This window comes from Excalfactoria chinensis, chromosome 10 (assembly GCF_039878825.1).
Source record: "Excalfactoria chinensis isolate bCotChi1 chromosome 10, bCotChi1.hap2, whole genome shotgun sequence".
In the NCBI taxonomy this organism is placed as follows: domain Eukaryota; kingdom Metazoa; phylum Chordata; class Aves; order Galliformes; family Phasianidae; genus Excalfactoria; species Excalfactoria chinensis.
Genome location: NC_092834.1, coordinates 15,044,979 through 15,067,237, shown reverse-complemented (window position 1 = coordinate 15,067,237; position 22,259 = coordinate 15,044,979). Strand labels below are relative to the sequence as shown.

At 44.8% G+C, this 22,259-nt stretch overlaps 1 protein-coding gene across 2 annotated transcripts in view; it reads left to right on the top strand.

Annotated features, from left to right (window-relative positions):
• RORA (RAR related orphan receptor A) overlaps positions 1–22,259 on the top strand; it is a 374,848-nt gene that overhangs the window by 22,348 nt on the left and 330,241 nt on the right. Inside the window, exons 2-3 of one of the 2 annotated variants that reach the window (XM_072345258.1) lie at positions 8,037–8,163; positions 9,219–9,460. In XM_072345258.1, coding sequence (XP_072201359.1) covers positions 9,292–9,460 — 169 coding nt within the window. In that variant the 5' untranslated portion in view covers positions 8,037–8,163; positions 9,219–9,291. Of the gene's footprint in view, positions 1–8,036; positions 8,164–9,162; positions 9,461–22,259 lie in introns of those variants that run through there. The other variant, XM_072345257.1, reaches the window with a different exon arrangement.

Below are 22,259 nucleotides of genomic sequence, written 5' to 3'. Positions count from 1 at the left end.
TTTTGTTTGTAAAAGGATTTTAAGAGCATATGCAGCAATCAATTGCATATTCCATTTCAGACTATTAAAAATGCACTTAAAATATTTTCTTAAACTATTATCTGAAACTTCTTGTGCAGTTTGAGATTTATTTCTCCCCTCTCCCACGTCTCATCCCTCTCTTTGTGGGACAGCCATTTAGAAGTTGGACTCTTCATGAGAATCTCTCATCCACAAACCAGAGGACTGCAGAAATATTACTGTGATGATCAGCACATTCATCTGAAGTGGGGGAAAAAAAAAGCTGAGCTATTTATTTATCTTTAATTATAAGTGGCTATGCAAGGAGAATAGACTTACAGTTCCTACTGAACTTAAAGAGGCTTATTTGTGCCAGCTAAAAATTAATTAGTAAGGAATTTTCAATTCCAGCATCCTGGGCTGAGTTTGTGATAAAGATGTCCCCGTGGAATAGAGTTATGAGATCAGATTAGAGGGAACATAAACTTTGTCTCATGAAGCTTGTACTTGGTGCATCGATGCACAGAGCGTGCCCACTTTTTTTTTTCTTGCATTGGATCTAAAGTGCAAAACTGAACAACCTGGAGGCCCATTGTGCCAAATGGAAGAGCACAACATCCTTGAGTATAAGTGGAAGATTGTGATGTGGAGAAGTATTAGTGGCATTTGAAGGTCAAGTGTAAAGCTGCTTTCTGAGAACTGTTTATGAACCTGAAATGATATAATAGTGTCCAGTGTCTGTTTTCACCATGAAAAACAACCAATGAATGGCAAATAGGGGTGAAAAAAAGAAACTTTCTGGCTCTCAAAATCCATGCTTGCCAATTTTTCCTCTTCAGACAAACTTTGCAATGCTGAGTGGAGGTCAAAAAAAAAAAGGATGTCTGTGATATGAGTTCAGATTTCCATTCAGACAGTCAACAATTCTTAACTCCCAGAACTGCTGCTTTGTTTTTATGTGTTAGTTCTGACATGTGAAAAGTTGCAGATGTTGATGAGGAGCTTTGAATTGAACAACTTTTTGTTCCTCTGAAAGTTATTCGCTGATCTTGCCATTACTTACAAATGTTTGGTGTTACCCTCAGTGCATTCTAACACTCTCTCGGTAGTTGGGAGCTGTGATAGTAGTTCCCATTGGTAAAGGTACCAGGAAAATAGTGGCGTAGTGTAAAGTCTATGGATAACTTGAGGAAAGTAAAATGATATTAGTGTAAGGTTAGTTCTGTAAATATTATTACTGGCTTAATCTATTTGAATCTAAGGCAAATGTTTTCTGCAGCTTTTTCTTGCCTTAGCACGATAGAAAATGTTTGTGTTGGTTACTCTGAGTGACTAATGGCAAGTGTACAGAGATGAGATGTGGTGGGTGCTGCAAAGAGAAACTGGGGAGAGATCAGTGGATGCTTCACTAATGTGCCCATAGGATAACATTCCTTATAGTTGTGGAAAGAATATATTCAATTCTATATAAGTAAATTGACTTCTATGTTACTCACTGTCAGAACTCACTGGAGGATATAAAGGTAAAAAACAAGGAAAAATCCAAACATAAATACCAGAGCTTAAAAGTAGCTGTAAATGGTAAGCTCAAATGGAAGAGTGCTCTAAGGTTGTTTCGTTTTGCTTTTGCTTTAAAATTTAAAATGACTGTGGAGTATTGGGAAGTCTCCCAGTCACAAGATTTAAACCTCAGCTAAGACCAAATCTGTACAGCAAAGAGCTTTCTGTTTTGATAACGAAATGCGTGAGGCAAATATTTTTCTAGTAACAGAATAAAGTATATCTAAAGATATTTGTAGGGATACTTTACATAACTTACTTTACATAACTTGTGTTTGCTTTTAAATAACAGTTTTATTTAAAGAAATGAATCTTCCGAAAAGGATAAATGCCTCACCTGTCCCAGCTGATGTGTAACATACAAAGGTTTGGAAAGATGAAGATAGGGTTGTGATCCTGCATTCTGGGCTTACTGAAGCTGAAAGTCACTAATTGTTGGGTTTTGAATCAGCAGGAAATAGTTTGGTATTTAATCTGAATAGTTGAAGATGTACCTAGCATCCTGTGGCAAATGAGCTGAAGGGAGGCTATTGTCCAATTTATTTAAGATTAAAGATGGTTGCAAATAAAATATGAGAAAATCTGCCCTTTGAATCATTTCTAACTGCATTGAATACTTGTTTAAAATTTCTCTGTTCCTTTTATAGAAGGGGACCATGTCAATGTGTTTTTTCCCTCTGACTTTATTTCAATTGAAACTGGTAAAGGCTTTGCAAGCTGTACTGTAGGTTCTTTGTTTTGCTGTTTGTAGATTTGTTAGACTTGTTTGTTGGTTTGAAAGGCAGAAGTTGCATGTTTATTCAGCAATATGGCTATGGGCATTGCCATAACCAGCTGTTTCTCTTTGCAGTTCATCCTGCATATGGGAGTTCATAGGTGGTCACAACAAGAAGCCACATTTAACCAAATTGAGAGGTGAACGCAGCTTGTTTGTGGCTTAAATCCTTATTTTGGAAGAGCTTCTTATGACCTTATGCAGATGTATTTCATAGAACATGTGTCCTAGATCCAGAACCCTGAGCAGGAAAGCTACTTATAACGTTCTAGTAAGACCTAACTTTTTTATGTGAATATGCAGATGGATCTGGAAATTCTCTTAACACACAACATTGATAGTTGTGTCATGGATATGGACTGACTATTTGGCTAGACAAATTCTTTCCTGAGTCAAATGAAAAAGCTTGTGTGTGTGTGTGCTCTATTTATACAACTGAAGAAAGTGGAAATATGTGAGACTGATGTTACTTTCTTATTATGTTCAAAAGGTTTTTTGTTTTTTTAAGTTAAAAATCAAAATACTGTACATGTTTCAGCATTGTACTTTGAAGTGTATCTAAATCTGGTTTTTAACAAGTAAAATATTGAGGTGCAAAAAGCATCTATTAATCTCTGGTCAGATTTTGTTTGATTAAAGAAATACTTTTCCCATTGTATTTTTCATCGCGGAAAGCATGAAAGCTGGAGGAGAAAAACCACCAAACAAAAAGCAATACTCCTGCTTCAGATTTTTGTGCACTACTGAACATGACAGCTTTAATAGCAACTTAAAAAAGAAAAAACCCACCACTTTTTCTTACACTATTATAACTGTCAGTTGTGGATGTTCCCTACCCTTGCTCATCTCCAGACAGGGGAAAGCCAAATCTTTTTATCTTTCTCTATCTTTGCTCCATCAACGTGCTCAAAACTATTTACTATGGAATTCTTCCAGGGATTTTTTCAGCTTAATACTTGAAACTCCATCTTTCTAGCCCATATAAAAGCATATAATGTTTTGCAGTTGCAAAAGACAGAGGCTTCATGTACATATATTTAAAAAACAAACAAAGAAACTTCTTTTATCCTAGACTTTCAGTATCTTTTTAGACTTTTTAGTACATTGGTTTTCTTATCCAGATTCCCTCCTCTGTCTCTCACCGTTTCTTAACTCAGGTTGAGAACTGTGTCACTGGGTAGTATCAGCTGTGTGGGAACATGGTGCAAAAGTAATGCAACAACCATTCAAATAATGGAGTCAATCTGCAATACTTTCGTATCTCATTAATAAAAACAAACGATTGTCTCCAGGGCACGTAAAAGGGTTAATGATTTTTGCTTTATATGCTTTTGCACTAGGAATAATGTAGCATTGTAGAGTGTTAAGTTTTCAAAGAGTTAAAGTGGGCAGGAGATGCTTTCAGCAATGCTGGGCATGCGCTAGTTGACCTTTGCACACAGTGGATGGCTTTCCATTTTTCTTCGAGATAAAAATATTTTTCATGATACAGTTTAAATGAATCAAATGAGGCTTCAAATTATATACAAGCAGAATAATTATTTTACATTAAATTGCAGCTTTCACTTCTGCCTTTCTGGTATAATTCAGTTTTAATGCTCATCTAAGCCCTAATGTCTCTGCTGTGTATTTGGGCTGCTTAAATCAGCTGATGGTTAGTGTAATTTTTTGTTATGTGTTAAAAGAAGGAAGTCTTTATATGTGTAAGGTAGCTAGAAGATCAAGTTCTGTAACCTGGAGAAAAAAGTGGGAAATTGGAAGGTATGATAAGCATGGCTCCTTCCCAGTGGGGCAAGGTGCTGGGGAAAGCTTCCCACCTGCTGTTCAGAATGTGTTCTTCAATTGCTGGGTTGTGATGAAGTGGGAACACTTCCCCATCTTTCTGAAGTCAGTGTGTTGGAAGTCATCATTAACAATGTAGTGAAGTACACAACTATGTTGCATGACGAGATTTGGAAGGGAAGCATGGCAGTGCTATGGTAGGTTTTATGAGTAGTTGACTGTGGCTGTGTCACTGAGTAGGCTGTTCTTTACATACCTCTCACATGTAGGTATCATCTTTCTTTCCAAATACTTAGGAGAAGTAACTCTCGGATAACATTTTGGATTGTTGCAAATAAGTACTTCAGCTAAACTTTGTCCTCCTGTATGTGCACTAGTTCCTAGAAAGTATCATATTAGTGACAAGTTGAATCACAGCAATAGAAGATGACTTGTTGTTTTCCTATTGAGAATGATTTAGATGTCTGAACTTACAATCTAATATGCTTTTCTTGGCTAGTGCAAATTTTCTTAATGATTTTGAGCGAATTTGAGCTTTCCAAATACACGTGAGTTTTCAAATGCATTGAGGTCTTGCCAGTGAGACAAATAAATCAGGATGGTTCTTTCAGGTAAGGGATTCTGAAGGGATTCTGAAGGACAGGCTCTGTTGGGAGGATGACAGACACGTGAAGGAATAATACCAATGAACAGTTAGATGGTGATAAGGTTTTCTTCTAAATGGAAAGTGCTCCTTTCCACTTTAATTTGCTTGTAACCTTTGCTATAATTGCTTTTAGGGAAACACAGTTATTTTTTTTATTATTATTATTTTAATTTTCTTTTTTATTTTTTGCAACAAGGAATTCGAGTTATGAGTCTGCTCTAAAGGAGGAGCTGGGTAACAAACACTGTTTGAGGGAACGGCTGTTCAGTAAAAATACAATTAAGAATGAAGTACCAAAGCAAGAGCTGATTAAAAAACAGCCACCCTTTTTTTGGATGGAGAATGATCCAAGATTTCATAAATGATGTCTGACTGTTTTACTAGAGGAACTTTCCGATTTCTTGAGAAGAAAAATATATCTTTTGATCTGATTTTGCTCTTCAGTGTTTCCCTTGGTGTCTCCAGAGAATATGGGCAGGCTGAATTGCTCCTCTAATTCGATTAGATTACCTTTGTGGGAGGAAGAGGTTGTCTGCAATTGTATGAAATGTGAGAACAGTGTTCATCTTGCTGAAGGAAAATATGCTGATTTTTTTATTTTTTATTTTTTTAAACCAATCACAGAAAAACAGCAGCACAGCCACACTGAGAGGGACAGCTCTCTCTTGGACTTTTGCCTTAATTCATTCACTAAGTATTGAATTCTTAAGAACTGGCCTCAGCTGTTGCTGCTTACTCTTTATGTACAGGGCATGTTGATAGTGGATGTGGTGCCAAGGGTTAATTACTTGATATGTTCTGTGCTTCTCCACTTCCTTTTCTCAGAGATGAAAAATCCTCTAAGGAATGAATACAAATGGCCTGCTATGTACTTGCATGAGTCCAGAATTTGCTCATCTGAACATCTACTGCTTTTTCTTCCATCTGTGACTTTTGCTCTTTCTTCTTTTCCTGAAAAGCCACTGAAGCCACAGATATAAACTGGTTCAGTGGAAGCAAATGTCCCTTAGCCTTGGCAGCTTGTCATGCCAGAGAAACTGGACAGGAAGAATTGGGGTGAATGCTACAAGGGAACAGCAAAGACAGAAAATGCCACCAGCACCAAAATACCATAGTAGTTCTTCCTGTGTACCCAACTGCATCACTATGCTCTCCATAACTGCTACACTGGAGCTAATAAACTTCCTAGGAGTGTTTGTCAATCGCTTATTACATACTGTGGCTGGAAATCACTGTAGCGCAGATCCACAGAAAGGGAATGCAGGCTACTATGTACTTCTGGTCTGGGAATGTACTTTGGCATCCTCGTTAAAGAAAGATGTTTTAATAGCCATGTTATTTATGTGATTTGAGGAACCCTTCTAATTCAAAATGTGCTATTGATGAATCACCACCACTAAGGCAAAGCAGTGGTACTCCACTCTGCAGTGGTGTATGATTTTCCTGCTTGCGTGTGCTGTGTGCTTTGTGTCTGTCCTGCAGTCCTTTTGGTGGTGTCTGGCTGGGTGCAGTATAGCTATTCTGTCACCCTGGAAGTATCCTGAAAACATGTCTGCATAATCCTACTATCTTTTCTACTCCAGAGTAGCACAAGGTCTGTGTGATTTTTAAGTTATTAAAAATTTTAGTTACTGAACATCTATATGGAATTGACAAGATAAACATGAAATGTTTGGCATTTCCAATGCTGTGACATCTGAAAGAATGATTTCTGGGCCACTCTAGCAGGTAACATTCCCAGCAATTTCTAGAGCACTTCTAAATCTAACAAACCCTTTCTTCCTCAAGTTTCTCAGCACACAGAAACTTGATAAATATCTTTGCTGTTAATGCCATCTCGCTTGTTTAAACAGGCTTAGTGATCAAAGTTGATGACCTGTGTTTTGGACTGAGTTGGAAGCTAGACATAAAAGACCAAAGATTGAAGAAGACCTTTTCTGTGCCCAGGAAATGTCTCAGCCGTGCACCCGCAGTCAGAGGCATCTTGAAAGAAATGATGGTTTTCTTCAGTTATATACAGCATGAGCAAACTGTAGCCTTAGCTTTTCCTGTTGGGGTCCTCAGGTTTTTCAGGCACCCTATGCTCTTTTAAAAGAGCAGAGCTGTTCTGTCTCTTTGCTATGTAAGTGCTGTGAAAGTGTGGATTGTTGCCTCTCCAGGCTTGCTAAAGGTCTGTCCTGCTCTAGCTGATTCCTACTGCTGGTGACTTGAGAGGCTTTAGAGTGCAAACTAATTTTTTTCTCTATGAATTCAGGTTCTTCAGACACTCCTCTGTGATTCCCCCCCCCCCCCACAATTTCTTTTTAAAAGCAACCAAAAAAAGGAAATGGAAAAATTACATCGTTTTCAAAATGGGAGAAAAGGTGCACTAAATAACAACTATGTTGTGGGGTAGGTGTATTAGATCTCAGCAGCCTTTAATACGTTGAGGGAGGAAAAAAAGCCCATACTTCTTCCTAATTTAAAGTATTTGGAATACTAAAAACAGTCCAGCAAAACACTCACTTGAATAATCCTCACCGTGGCAAGTAGCTCGATTGTTCCTGGTACTGGTGAAAGGCAGTGCTCTGGCAGCTTGGAGGAATGAAGTCCTCTTTTTTTTATTAGCTGGGCAGGTTTCCCAACACACACTGCCTGGTCAGCCTGCTTAAACCCTGAAGAGAGAAGGATAAGCTTTCTGTAAGGATAACAGGCATTTCAGTTTCCACAGCTCACATAATTCTTGCTTCTATTTGGAGGTTGCCAATTAGTGAAAAGTGAAGGAAGAGAGTTTGCAGGAAACTGCAACTCTAATCCAACAAACTTGCATCACAGAAGGACCACCTCGCTGCTCTCGGCACATTCCAGCAAAACCATGCCAAAAGGGCTGTGAGCCGGAGCTAGCCTGCACTGCACTGCAAGGGTGGAACCTTCCCCCAGAGCCTCAAAGTACTGGGAGCAAATGGTGCTCCTGCCTCCCTCATTTTCACCCCCATCCCCTCCCTTGCCCGCTCTCAAGAAGGAGGCAGAGATGTCTTCATTTATCACTGGCAAAAAAACTGCACAGCCTTTTGTGCTCGTATGCTGGGTCTTACAGGTCTGCAATAACTGAGTACTTAATCTGGGAGGACAAGCACCACTTACTCAATGGACAGATCTGCAAGTTGAGCTCTGATCTCTGCAAATTTATTTGCACTCTGTGAAGGCAGAATTGTTATTCTATATGCTCCTTCAGATGTAGACAGCGATCAAATAATCAGAAATATCATGCAATATTTTTATTTCTTTTTTTAGACACGTCTAGTTGGAACTTCAGGACTTCCAAACCAACTAGTGCAATACTCTATGCTAAAAGCCTGAATATCAACAATGCAAGGGATAATCCGATTTGCGGATGTCATCCTGGAGCAAGTATGCCATGGTATGTTTCAAACCTGTTTTTGAGCAGGCCCTCTATGAGAGAGTGGTGACACAGGGGCCATGGGGCTGCTCAGGTTGGGTTTGCTCTGTGTTTTCTGGGAATGCCATCAGGTACCAATGGCAGCAGCGCTGATAGAAGTAGTGTGGGACGGCAGCTAGGTCCTTGCTGGCAGGAGGTGGTGTATCAGCTGCCTGTATACAACTGAGCACCACATGGGAAGAGCTGGCACTGCTGTTAGTACCGGTCCCTTGGTTTGATATATGTTGTCAGGCCATGCTTCCTGTCAGAACCTTCTGTGCAGAAGGCTGTAGGGCTGTGCACGATGTGGCCCCTTACACAAGAAGGATGCGTCCTTCAACCTGCTCTTTATGGCAGATGTTACTTTGTTTCAAAACGGGGTGAATGGAGCACATCATAGCACCGTGCTGCGCGAGAATGCTTTTAGAAGTCCAACCCGATGCGTAGGAGTTTTCTGATACCTCTCCCGGCACCTTTTGTCCCGTGTCAAAGTGCACCTCGTTGAAGGGGAGGTATTGTGTGAAATGTGCCTGCGTGGCTGCTGAACGGATGGGTCCTGAGATGCTTAACATGGATGGCATCTTCTGCTGCAGCTCCAGCTGAAGCACCGGGGAGGGAGCGGGCCGTGTTTCGAGCTTCTTCCCGCCGGGGTGAGGCCGGAGCCGCGAGCCCCCCAGGAGCGCTGCCCGAGCCGGAGGGGTCCGTGTTCGGGAGGAGGCCGCCCGCTTCCTGCCGCCCCGGGCCGCGGCTGCGCCTCGCCCTCCCCTGGGCCCGGCGCGGGGCTCGGCAGGGCCAGGCCGGCCGCCGCCTCCCCGGCTGCCCGCCCGGTGCCCGCCTGGTGCCCGGGGCCGTGCTCGCGGCGCGGGGCCGTGGCGGAGGGCGGCGGGGCGCGCGGCTGGCGGTGGGGCGCGGGAAGCGCGGGGGGTGCGGGGGCGGGGGTGCGCGGCTCTCGCTAGCGCTGCTTGTGGTCACAGCCAGGCAAGCTCGCATCCCATCTGGATCGCGCTCGCTCTCTCCCTTCTGCTTTTCTACCATAGAGTTGCGCTGGAAACAGAAGATAGAGGGAGTGTAGGAGCTCGCCATCTCCAAGCGATCTACATTGGGAAAAACATGGAGTCCGCTCCGGCAGCCCCCGATCCAGCAGCCAGCGAGCCGGGCAGCAGCGGCTCCGAGGCGGCCGCCGGCGCCAGGGACACCCCGGTGAACCTGGAGCCCGCCCGGAAAGGCGATGCGCCGGCTCCGGTCCGCAGGCAGAGCTACTCCAGCGGCGGCGGCAGAGGTAGGAGACTTGGGGAGGGGGGGGGGAGGGGGCCGGGGGAGTGGGATCGGGGTGGGTGGGAATAGGAAGAGGGGGGCAAGAGAAGGGGGAAATGCGGCGATTTCATCCCCCGGGGTGCCGCCGGCGCTCGTGGCAGCCGCGCACGCGAACGCGGAGCGCTCGTACCCCCTGCCAAACCTCGCAAACTTTTATCGCTTCTTTTAATTGCGGCGGGAGGAGGGACGGAGGCGATGGAATACCGAGCGGGGCTCGGCGCTCCCCTCGCGCTCCCGTTCGCCGCCCGCGGGGTCCGGATGGGCACCGCGCTCCCGAAATTACATAATTTATAAATATATAAAGCAACAGCCCGAGCGCGGGGATGCGAGGGAACAAACTTTTAAAGCTGCAGTGTCCTTCCTGCCCCCCGCCCCCCTCCCGGCGCGTCTCCGTTTGACAGTTCCCCAGCCGGTGCGCTTCGCCGGGTCGCGGATGGGGGGATCCGCGGTTAAAGGGCGCTCGGCGCTGCGGGGAGGACCCGCTCGCCCCCTGCGTGCCGTTTTCCCTCGGATTCCTCGCCGTGCGCCGTACGGCCGGCTCCGAGCGGAGCGCTCTCGGGGCCGCCGTTGTTCCGCGGAGGCGCGCAACTTCAGAGGGGGCTCCGCCGAAGCTCCTCGAGCGGAGCTCCCGGGAGCCGCTCCCCGCCCGGCCCCGGGCCGCTCGCAACGGAGGAGGGGGGGAGCGCTCTGGGGTGGGGGGTAGGGGGGCTCGGCTCGGTGCGGGCGGTGGCGGAGGGCGACGGATTAAATAAAGGCGCGCGACGACGCCCGCGGCCGCCGAGCGGGGCGCCGGGAGGTGCGGGGCGCCGGGAGCCGGGCCGTCCTCGGCGGCGGGGCGACGCGCGGCGGGCCGGAAGATGGCTGACCATGTGCCGCCGGGTGCTCCGCTGTATTTTTCCCCGCTTGGCCACGCCCCCTCCGCGGGCAGCTCCCGCTCGGGGACCCCGCGCGGTGCGGGGCGGCGGGGGGCGGCGGCGCCGCGGGCGGGGCCGGGCCGGGCGTGCGGGGCGCGCGCCGCGCGGTATATTTAGCGCTTGAGAGAGAGGATGTGGCATGCGAGCGCCTTATGTAACGGGGTTAATGAGAAACACCGGAGAAACGGCCTCTCTCTGCCGGGGAGTTCTCCGGGCGCTCGCGGGGCCCGGCGGCTGTTACACAACGGGCGGGCGCGGGCAGATGGTGCTGCGGGGCCCGGCCCGGCGCTGCCGGAGGGCGCCGCGGGGCGTCCGTCAATTATGTAACGCTCGGTCGTCGCCGCCGCCGGGAGCGGCGGGGGCCGGGCGCGCGCGGGACGGCGCCGGGGCGGCCGTGGGCGCGGAGCCTTGAGGCCGTGTCGCTGCTGACCCGCTGACCCACATGTTTCTGATCCCGCGGGGCGCTGCGGGACGGGACCCCGCTCCGCGCCCCGCTCCGAGTCGCCCGGGCACGGCCGCACGCGAGCGGCGCCGGTTATGTAACGCGCGGCTGCGGCGCGAAGGTCGGCGGCGGAGATGGCGCGCTGCGCGCTCTGCTGCCGGCGGTGTGCGGGGCTGCGGGATGGGGACAGCGGGGTGAGGGGGGGGGAGGAGAGGAAAAAGAAATGTTTGGGTTTTTCTGGTGATGTCACGGAGTTGGCAGAAAATGCGAGTCTACTCCTAGAGTGCAAACAGTACGAATATCGGAGCTGGCGGTCTGTGCTAATGTTGCAGAAATTACAGTATTGGGAATAAACTGGGCTACACGCTGCACAGCAGGCGACTGTGGTACTGAAAACACGAAGGTACAAATCTGGGCAGGAAAACATCGTGGTGGTTGCATTTTAGTCTCCTTGAATTTGGTGCTCAATGGCGATGCAAGGTGGTCCCTGCAGACTTGGACTGCTTAGTAGCATTATTATTGTTAATTATTAAAGTCAGATTTTAGTTCTTGCTTCTTTCACGTGGTTCTGGATTTCCTACAGCAGCAGCGTAACCTCACTGTGTGTGCGGTACAGGCAAATGTATTCTTAGAGCAGCTGCCTGTAAGTTTGTGTGTTCAACTGTGCACAAGTGTAGGAATTTTCCTGCTTGGGCCGTGGTTCTGCAGCGTGATCCAAAGCAGCAGCCCAATCCAAACCATCAGCCCTGTGCTCTGGGGCAGCACACTGGGAGGAGTGGTGCCATCAATACAGCTCCACATGCATCCACCTGTCCGTCTGCAGGAATCTTTGACTCAGCACACCCTTCAAAACAATAGAAACGTTTGGTTTATGCCCCTTATTTTCTTTCACGATCGCGTCTGCTTCAAAGCTGCTCTGATACTTCAAAATTTGTGACAGCCAGCTTATCTGAAAGGAGGGGAAAAAGGTGAAGAAAGAGCTACTGGTGAAGAGCAGATCGGGACAGTTTGCTGCAGACTGAATTCTTATATGCAGCTGCAGTTACTCTCACACTGGTGTTTTGAAGTCCCCAGCTCCCTGGTACACATACAGGAATGCCAGGTCCTCCTGTGCCTGATTCTTATTTTGCTGAGGTTGTGTTCTTTGTGTCACTGCGTGCAATGCTGAACTGAAAACATCGATTCAGGAGTTACCAAAAGCACCTTTCAAACTGAGAGTTATGATCTGGTTTATTTGGGATACGGGTGTCTGTGTGTGTGTACACTGGTGTGCTGCACACAATGTATTTTGGTCTGATATCAAAACATCATTGGAAAGGTGACAACGTAAATGGAAAAAGCAGAAAACTGTTGGAAAAGCCCGTTTTCTCCTTCAGGGGATATGGTTGGTGTTAACGCTGTTGATAAAGGTTTCCTAAGAGCAGTTACTGTGCAGCAGGTTTGATCTCAGCCTGTGCTGGTGTTCCCACAGGGCCTGTAGTTCCCTATGATGGGCAGAGGCAGTGCTTGGCTCTGAGCGCTGTGTGTTGTCCTCTGCGGGTCCTGGTGCAGCTCTCCCCAGGCTTAAGGCCTGATGTTCTTCTACCCATCTACTTAAAAGTAGACGTAATTGAATAAGCGATGTTTTAATAGAAAACGATTGTCTCATAAAAAATGAGAAGTATGTAAAAGCTTTCTAATCTGATAAAAACGCCCTGGTTTTGGCGGCCTTGGTCTCAGTCAATTGAGAGGATGTTTTACTGGGAAAAAAAGCCCTGAAGATAGCATTCAGATCAGTAGAAGATGCTGTGTTTGAGCATTGTCGTGATGCCTGGTGTTTACTAACAGGAAGCTGCAGCTGTGTAGGTTCTTGTGGTCCTCACTCACATTATCATACTGTTGAGCTGCTGTTGATTACTTTCCAGAAGTCTTCTTTGGAATTTAATATGTCACCTTGCTCGCCTAATCCTTTTCCTTCCAATAGATTGGGTGGTGGCGGTGATTTCTGTGTTTAATTTTGATTTGGGTGCTGTTCCGCAACTAGGGATGTGGCAGCGTTAACAGTGACATCAGTAGGTTTGTTTTCTTCTTCTAATCTTCTGCTGCTGGGTTTTCTCCACCTCTGTGTTCAGACTGCTCCGCAGAGTATGGCTGTACCAAAAGCTGACGTGTTGTTTTGGGAGGCCTCTGAATTTTTAGGAATTTGGATCCGTTGTGTAGATGCGAAGGGGCTGCCTTTCTTATCACCGAGGGCTATTCCACATGCACTACTGGCTTAGTTTGTTTTGGTGTATGACATGAGGAACCCTTTAAAGGACAGCACTGTTTTAAATGCTTGTAACACAGGAGCAATAATAGCAGCAGTGTGCTGTTCTCCTAGGAACAGTGCAGCTCCTGTTTCAATAAACCATAACCCATTCTCTTACTTTATTTGCTTGAAAAATATCTCAGGAGCTCATAAACCAGTATGTAAATACTGTTATCATTCAACTAAGCGCTGTAATTTTACTAAATAAAGAATGTGTTTTGTAATGGAGATTAACGGGCTGTGTGACAGTTTCAGTTTGGGTACAGCACTGCATTTGAATGGAAAGGGCAATTTCAGCTTTGGGAGGTTGTCTGGTTTTTCTAGTATTTGTTTTCTAAGCTGCAAAAATGCGTACTGGGAAAAATCTGGAATGTCTCAATTGATCTCAGTGGGTTTAATGTGAGAGCTATCCCAGTGAAAAAAGCAAGGAGAAAGAAAAGCTAGTTCTAATTCACTCTGCTATCTATATCTCCCTTGAAATTAATTCACATGCAGGTGATCCATTCTGTGCTGAAATGTGGTTGAAGAATGACTTGTCAGTGGCAGGCCATTGGAGAAGGGCAGATGTTAAGAAAAAAATAATAATAATAAAAAAGAGGGTATATCTAAACACGGTGGCAAGTCTGGGTCCTCTGTAGCCTCAGGGTTGCTTACAGATGGTGTTTCCTGGCTTCTAAGCCCACAGCAAAGGGTCCTGCAGTTGGAGGCTGGTGGCAGGCAGCTGGGTAAGGTTGGGAAGGGGATCATCAGGCTCAGGCAGGTCGCAGGAGCTGTCGGAATGATGTGCTTGGCCTCGGGCCCTTGCTCTGTGTGTTGCAGGCAGTTGTGCAGCAGTCATATGTTCATCCTGGAGCGTTCTTTGGCTGCACGCATCTACTCACCCACCCTGGCTCCTGCCATCTCTGATCCACAGGGCAGGATGTGTGCAGGATGCCAATAGCTGCTCAGGTGGTGCTGAGTCTGTCACAGTGCACCTACACCCAGCCCTGGGCTCACTGGGGACGTTATGTTGTTTTTGTGAATTTCTCTGGCTTTGGTAGAAGCAAAAGTTAATATGGGTGTGAAGTCAGAGAGACCTTTAGGTGGGGGAAGCTTCTAATGCTTTATATGCGGAGTTCTGCTGTCCTCTATTCTTCTTCTCATTCTTCTTTTTATTTTTCAAGTATCTCATGTGTCCTCTCTTGCGAAGGCACTCCATGTAGCCTTATTAATCCCTTGTGGATGTGTAATATACTGAGTTGTAAGTTTTAGGATTCAAATATGCGTGTCCATACAGCTGGCAAATGATTTGTCCCTCTGTACCGCACTGATCCTCATGGATCCATGGAGCACTGAGCCTGAGTCCTTGTGCTGTCACTACATGCACTGCACAATTTGCATCGTAAACTGACTGAACTTCAGTTTAAAGGTTGTTAGCTTTTCTGGCTGCCCTGTTCTGACAGAAAGTTTTCCTACAGCTTTACTGTTCAAGTGATTTGGAGGCTTCTACCTAAATGCACATGTGACCTGGCCTCTCATTTCTTTAAATACTGGTTATAAAATCTCCTTGGACCGAAGATGAGCAAGAGGCTGGTGCTGTTCTTGGTAGCTGAACTGGCATACCGAGCTCTGTTCTCTGACTCATGGCTTAGATCTTCAGCCTGTCTGTTATAGATGGTCTCTGCTGATAGAAACGCCAGAATAGCCTGAGCTGCACGTTAGGAGGAGTTGGTTGTATAATTTCTTGAACGTGAAGGTAGTGAATTATTTCTCATACTCTTATCTGCGGGCTCATCTGGGCATGTTACATGTTCAGCAACGACTGAGCTCTTCAGAGACTGAAGGTATTAGGGTGTGTACTTCTATGAAGAAATTGTGGGGCTTATTTTACGGCAGTTTAATCTTATAGTTTAGCCTCATTGCACCATTCATTTGGAAGGATCCCCAGGTGTTTTAAACTCTATCGGGAACCATTTTGCTTATTACTGAAATCCAGCCACTTCTAGTGTGGAATCTGACAGCTGCTTAATGGTGCTCAGCCATGCTAAGCAGATCAGAACAGAAAGTGAAGAATACCATACCTGATTGAAACACTCAGAGGGATTTTAGGTACAGATAATATAATTATCTACATTGGAATTGGGTCAAACAGCGCTATTCCTGTAGAAAATTACTAGATATTTTCAGGGACTGTGTATGGTCAAGAAATTGGTTTAAAATATCTTCCTGAAAATTGTACCTGCAGCAGTGAGATAATCGAAGATCCTGCTGCTTACCCTATTATGATCACCAGTTGCAGTATTATCAGTGTTCTCTTTGGGTATTTCTGTGTATGTGAATTGTTTGGTCTGGTGCTGGTGTGGGAAATGTTACAGAAGAGAGAACTGGGTTGTCGGAGGTCTTCCTTTGTGAAGCAGATTTCTGTGCAGCTCTTCCTTCCAAAAAAAGCATTCTGTGATGTGTACTGATATGAACAGAAGTTTTCACGCTGCTTGTGGAGGTTCTGTTGGTACTTAGGCCAGGAAGGAATGAAGTGCACATTTCCCACTGTCTTTTCTTTGGGATAACGGGGGGCTCTCTTCCAGTTGTCTTCAATTTCACTTCTCATCCCATCTTGAAAAACAGAACGTAAACGGAAGGTCTGTAAAGATGCGAAGGAACAAATGTTAAAATTCACGATCAACTGAATGTGCACAAATGTTCCAGTCATCACAACTGACTGCAGAGTCTTTCATTTGTAATTTAATCTAATAATTTCCATGCACTGCTAAAGGAGCACGCTATGAAGCTGGCAACTTCTGAGAAATTGCTGTGCTGTTACAAACAGCGTTTGAGCTGGCATTATAGCAGCATGATAGATAGGGAGATGGAGAACAAAGTTAGCAGTTGAAACCGAGCTGAGAAATTGCTAGCAGAATGTGAGAAAGCGGGGCTGGATTATGATAACCTCCCTGGTAGAATCAAATTAAACCGTTTTAAAGGTATTATTGATTTTAGTTTATAGTTGTACCATGTATTTACCTCACATGGGGGCAGGAGATTAATGAGGCAGGTGTAGTGATCAAGGAGTGAAAAACCGCGGTGCTGCTGTTCTTTTTTTAAAGGTTTCATTTTGTACAGACTGTGGGATATTTACAGCTTTAATTGACAATATGTCTGCGGGCTTCAGTTCTGCAACTGTTTAAATGGATTGGAAGTGTTTAATCTACGGCATTGGAAATGAAAGCTCCTGAACTCTGTGAAGGATGTTGGATGGTTTCTCCCTCCTTTATAACTCACGTAAGAATCCTTAAACAGTGCATACTTGTCCAAGGAGACGGTTAGTGTGAAGAGTGGTGAATGTTTGGCTGAGAAGGCTACGGCCGGTTTTGAAAATACAGCTGAAAGAGTAGAAAATGAAAAATCAAAAGCCAGAGGTAGAGCATTTGGTGTAAGTGCTTTTGAGTATGCATCCGAGAGCACTGCCAGCTCCTCGCATAGGAGAGAGGAATATTTTTTCTGTACTTAGATAGAAGTGTTTGCCTTGTATTCTTGAAAAAAACATGTTTTTGCCGAGCTGTAGACACCACGGGGAAGACTTAAATTATGTATTAGTAGAGCTTGACTTGACTGTTCTGGAACTGAAGCAAGGTCTGTTAGATACAGTCAAGGATAAAACCAAGGCCAAGGCTTGTGAAATACAGATTGTAGGTTTTATTTTCTTCCTGTCACGGAAGTGTGAGAATACTTTAAGTAGAGGTGGGAAAAAGCTTCTTTATGAACTGATAGATGACGATACCAAAGTCTCTGCCAAATGCAAATCAGTTAGAGGGCTGTGCTGCGTCGCATCTGTAACTAAGGGCAGAAAGGTAAGGTTTGAACTATTACTTTGAGAGAAGTACTGAAATTTGATAAGACAAGCTGAAACACAGCTTTTCTTAATGCTTTACTTGAAGTCAAAGTCTGTCAGTATAAAAGCATCTTCTAAATCCTGTGTATATTAAAAAATAAAATAAAATGAAACCAATCTCAATGGAAACTGGGGCATAACAGAAATCTCTTCTCTCTTTGCATCATCTTTCATTTGTGTAATCTTCAGGAGGACTTTTGTCGTCGTTTATGTTGTGGTGATAGAAGTTAGAAAGGCTTTCTTCCTGCCTGGATTATTGTCAAGTGTCCTTTTAAAAATTCTAATGGAATATACTCTGAATTATTAGCATCTGATGTTGAATCATAGTGTTTCTGAGGCCATACATGATAGTCTGTTATCAGAAGCACAAGAGCAATTCTTTCTAGGGCTGGTGCTTAGAAGAATAATAAATGAAGACAAATGCAGTCGTATTGTAATTCCAGTGTCTGCACGTTTTTGCCCATTTATCAATGACCAGTTCATCTTCAAACTGAGACTTTCATAACCAAGACAGTAAGTCATTTCTAAAGGTTTCGTCATTTAACACTCATGATATTTTTAGTGATTTATTATGTTCTGCTAAGTTCAGGTGTACTTTTAAAAACTGAAATCTTATTTCCATGAACACCAGTCTGCAAGAGATCAGATTTACACCCGTTGTGTTAGCAGTATGAAGGCTTATGTTGGCTATCTTAGAGTTCTGATCTGCTGGCAGAAGGCTTGATCACGCGTGTGTTTAATATTAAGCATTGTGAATGCTTCTGTTGATGTCAGTGATAATAAATAAATGTACAAAGCTGTGTGCTTGTTTAGGATTAAGAAAGGACTACTAGGAATAAAGAATTGAACTGTAAAGTTCTTGAAAAAAAAATACAGACTCGTAATACTGATGAACATAATTATGGAAGAGGAATAAATGGTTGTTTGCAGTGTAGGTAGCACTGAGTGAGCAGTTGCAATTACTTTGGCGGATATTACCCAGCTATGATCTTGCTCCCAGAATCATGTTGCATCCCTATCGCTGGAAAAGAATCAGTCTTCATTGAAGGAGAGTCTTGTGCATGAAACTGCCATTCCACTTCTTAGGTCATTGTATATGCAGTCAGGCTAATATTAGTAAGAGTTTGTGGTATGTAATCGGTGAAATCCTAACTGTTCCTTTTGTAACAACCAAAGAGTCTTTTCTGTGTCCTGCTAGAGAAGAAGAGGATGGGAAAGGAAAACAAACTGTAGGGATTGAACGGTAGAAAACTGGAAGGCTGATTGTTGAGGTGACTGGGTTTACTGGTGTTGATATCTTTATACATTGGCTAGTTACCAAGTCTGTGTGTGCCAGTTTGGTTCCATCCAAGAGAGTGTGACTTCTAACTGAATTTTCTACCTTTCCCCCCTTCCCAAGTAAATTACACTTTGGGTGATTACCTCTTCTTAGGGCTTCCTGGCTGTAGTTTGTGATGAAGTTACAGTTGGTAATTGCTGATCATAACACCTCATGGGAATTACTATACCCAGGTCATTCTGGATCTACTTAGAAAGCTGAATGTTTATAAGTCCATGGGGCCGGATGGGTTGCACCCTAGAGTTCTGAGGGAGTTGGCGGATGTGGTCGCCAAACCACTGTCCATAATTTTTCAGCAGTCTTGGCTGACTGGGGATGTCCCGGTGGATTGGAGACTGGCAAATGTGACGCCTATCTTCAAAAAGGGCCGGAAAGATGATCCTGGCAGCTACAGGCCCATCAGTCTCACCTCGGTGCCTGGGAAGGTTATGGAAAGGATAATCTCAGGTATCATCATGGACGAACTAAAGGTCAGCCATGGGATCGGGCCTAGTCAGCATGGGTTTATGAATGGTAGATCCTGCCTGACTAACCTGATTTCATTCTATGACAAGGTGACCCGCTTAGTAGATGAGGGAAAGGCTGTCGACGTGGTCTACCTGGACTTCAGTAAGGCCTTTGACACTGTCCCCCATAACATTCTGGTAGAGAAGCTGGCTGCCCGTGGTTTGGATGGGCGTACGCTCCGCTGGGTGAAGAACTGGTTGGATGGCCGGGCCCAGAGAGTTGTGGTCAATGGAGTGGAATCCAGTTGGCGGCCGGTCACAAGTGGCGTCCCCCAGGGCTCGGTGCTTGGGCCGCTTCTGTTTAACATCTTCATTGATGATTTGGATGAGGGGATTGAGTGCACCCTCAGTAAGTTCGCAGACGACACTAAGCTGGGAGGGAGTGTTGATCTGCCTGAGGGGAGAAGGGCACTACAGAGAGACCTGGATAGACTTGATCGATGGGCCAAGGTTAATGGAATGAGTTTCAACAGGGCCAAGTGTCGGGTCCTGCATTTTGGTCATAACAACCCCAGGCAACCCTACAGGCTTGGGGAGGTGTGGCTGGAAAGCTCCCAGACGGAAAGGGACCTTGGTGTGCTGATGGACAGTCGGCTGAATATGAGCCAGCAGTGTGCCCAGGTGGCCAAGAAGGCCAATGGCATCCTGGCTTGTATCAGGAATGGTGTGGTGAGCAGGACTAAGGAAGTCATCCTGCCCCTGTACTCAGCATTGGTGAGGCCTCACCTCGAGTACTGTGTCCAGTTTTGGGCACCTCAGCACAAGAAGGACATGGAGGTACTGGAGCAGGTCCAGAGAAGGGCAACGAGGCTTGTTAAGGGCTTGGAGAATCAGCCCTATGAGGAGAGGCTAAGGAAGCTGGGGCTGTTTAGTCTGAGGAAGAGGAGGCTGAGGGGAGACCTTATTGCTGTCTTCCAGTACCTGAAAGGTTCTTAGAGTGAGAGTGGGGCAGGTCTCTTCTCACTACTGACTTGTGACAGGACGAGGGGAAATGGCCTCAAGTTGCGCCAGGGCAAGTTTAGGTTGGATATTAGAAAGAACTTCTTTACAGAAAGGGTGGTTAGGTACTGGAATGGGCTCCCCAAGGAGGTGGTTGAATCGCCATCCCTGGATGTGTTTAAGAGCCGCTTGGATGTGGTACTCAGGGATATGATTTAGCAGAGGTTTGTTGTTGTGGTATTGTTTTGTGGTTGTTTTTTTAAGAGATAGGCTACTGGTTAGGCTGCGGTTGGACTTGATGATCTTCAAGGTCTTTTCCAACCTGAGTAATTCTATGATTCTATGATTCTATGATTAGCATCCCAGAGATGCTCTGGTATGACTGGAAGTGCAGTATCCAAGGATATGCATAAGATCGAGGTGTGGTCATACTTATTTATTTCTTAAAGGGACAGAAATTCATTTCAGAATTCCAGCTGGTCATTAACTTTCCCCAGCAGTGATCGTGTCTGTCAGTAGATGAAGCAGATCTGTCCCAAGAATCTTTAGTTTCGGTTCTCCAAAGAACTCTCTATCCTGCCACCTTCAGCTTAGAGGAAACAAACTATTTTAGACAAAGCCAGGATCAGTGAGGCTTACAGATAGTCTGCTGAATGGAACTTGGGGTTTGCATTTTGTCCCACTGGTGAGTTTCTCTGTTCTAGCCATGTGTTGAAATGGCTGACTGGAGTTCCCAAGTCTGCCTTCCTGTTTTCAGCTCAGTTTTAGAGGTTGCAGAAGTGACTTGTCACAGATCTCTGGAATTGACAGTTCTCTTCTGAATTTCTTCCACAGATCTTCTTTTCCACAGCAGAAGTTCAAAGTGAAACGTCTTTAGGGATTTGAGAGCAAGTGATCACAAATGTCTAGGTGGGAACTTGTGCCAGTATACAGAAAACATTTTGTTGCACTGCTTTTGTCTGCACACAGCGGAAAGCATGCAGAAAGCAGACTCAGCACTGGAAGGACAGCAATAAAAAATGTGAAAGCAAACCCAGAAAGGAAGTAAATGAGGCCAAAGGGGAGCTTGGTAGTTTTGGGTAATGAACAGTAAAAGAAAGACGCGATGGTTAGGGGGAGCAATGAGAGGGATAAAGGAAAGATGACTGATTTGGAGATCAGCCTGAAAAAGAATCCAGACACATTTGGAAAAGGGCTCTGGTGTAATAGGGGAAACACTGGTGCCTATTGAAGGGAAAGGATAAGATTTTGTTGCCTTATTGCCTCAAGACAATTCATAAATTAATATTCTCTGATGTCGTCTTTGCTGTGGAATGTAATAAAACATTTTTTTAGTGGACAGTGGGGTCTCAAAGAGTTGCTTCTTGCAGATTTTCTACAGCACCCTATTGTTCTCAATGAGCTCTGACTAAGTGCTTTTGCCATAGATGTGCTAATGTGTTGTACGAATTATTTGTCTTATCTCCTTGCTGTGAAATTAGAAGCCCTTCCCCACAGTGTGTTAAGCAGATTAAAATGAAAGCCTGTTTTTATGGTCCAGGAAAGTGCAAATATCTTAAATAAACAAAAATAATGTGATCTAATAGTGGGGTGCTATTAGAAGGCTGTATGAAGCAAATGCATTTCGTTACCTACATTTCAAGCTTTCCTTGAAAAGTTTTATATTGCTTTTTTTCTGATGCCTTAAATCAAAGGGAAGAGCTTGAGGTAGGTAAATTGCACCAAGATACCTTTTTTTGCTGTTTCTTGAAGTTAACTTCCTAGGCAGATGTGAAGTTCCCTCTTCAAAACCCTTCTGCTGGCTAAAAGGTTGTGTTTACCTTCTAGCAGACCATCTTGGAGCAGGTTTTTGGCTGTCTTGGAAAGCGGTAAGCATCATACAAGAGGCTACTACCTGCTGTCTTTTGTTTACGAGAGAGAAGTGGTTAGATGTAAAACTCATCTGATGGCTTTGCAGAGGTAGATATGAAATTCAGGATTCCTGTTGCTCTTTCAAACGTCTGTCTTGTGTACCACTACCTCCTACCCCATTTCCCTTGTGGGTAGAATGTATTTTAGTTACAGCTGTATTTTGAGATACCAATTTACTCTAAACTTAGTGTCATAGTGTTCTGAGACACTTCATGTGTTTCGCTGCTCTTCTACCCATGTGGTCTTTGTCCCATAGAAAGTTTAAAGCTGTAATGCTATGACTGCAGATAGGATGTACTTAAGGTAAAATGAGTATCTTACTGTGTTTGAACTATAGCTTAATTAAGAGATCACGTGCTATCGTTGTGTGTTTGGGAACAGACAGAATGTTGGTATAATGTAAGAACTAGCATTGTGCTTTTTCAGGACAATTTCTATAATTTTCTTAGTAGTTTCTCTTATTACCTTATGTATGGGAAATTGGTAATCACAGCCTGAACCTCTGATTAATCAGCTGAGGCAAGTGTCGGGTCAGCTGTGGGAGCACAGGTGAGAGTA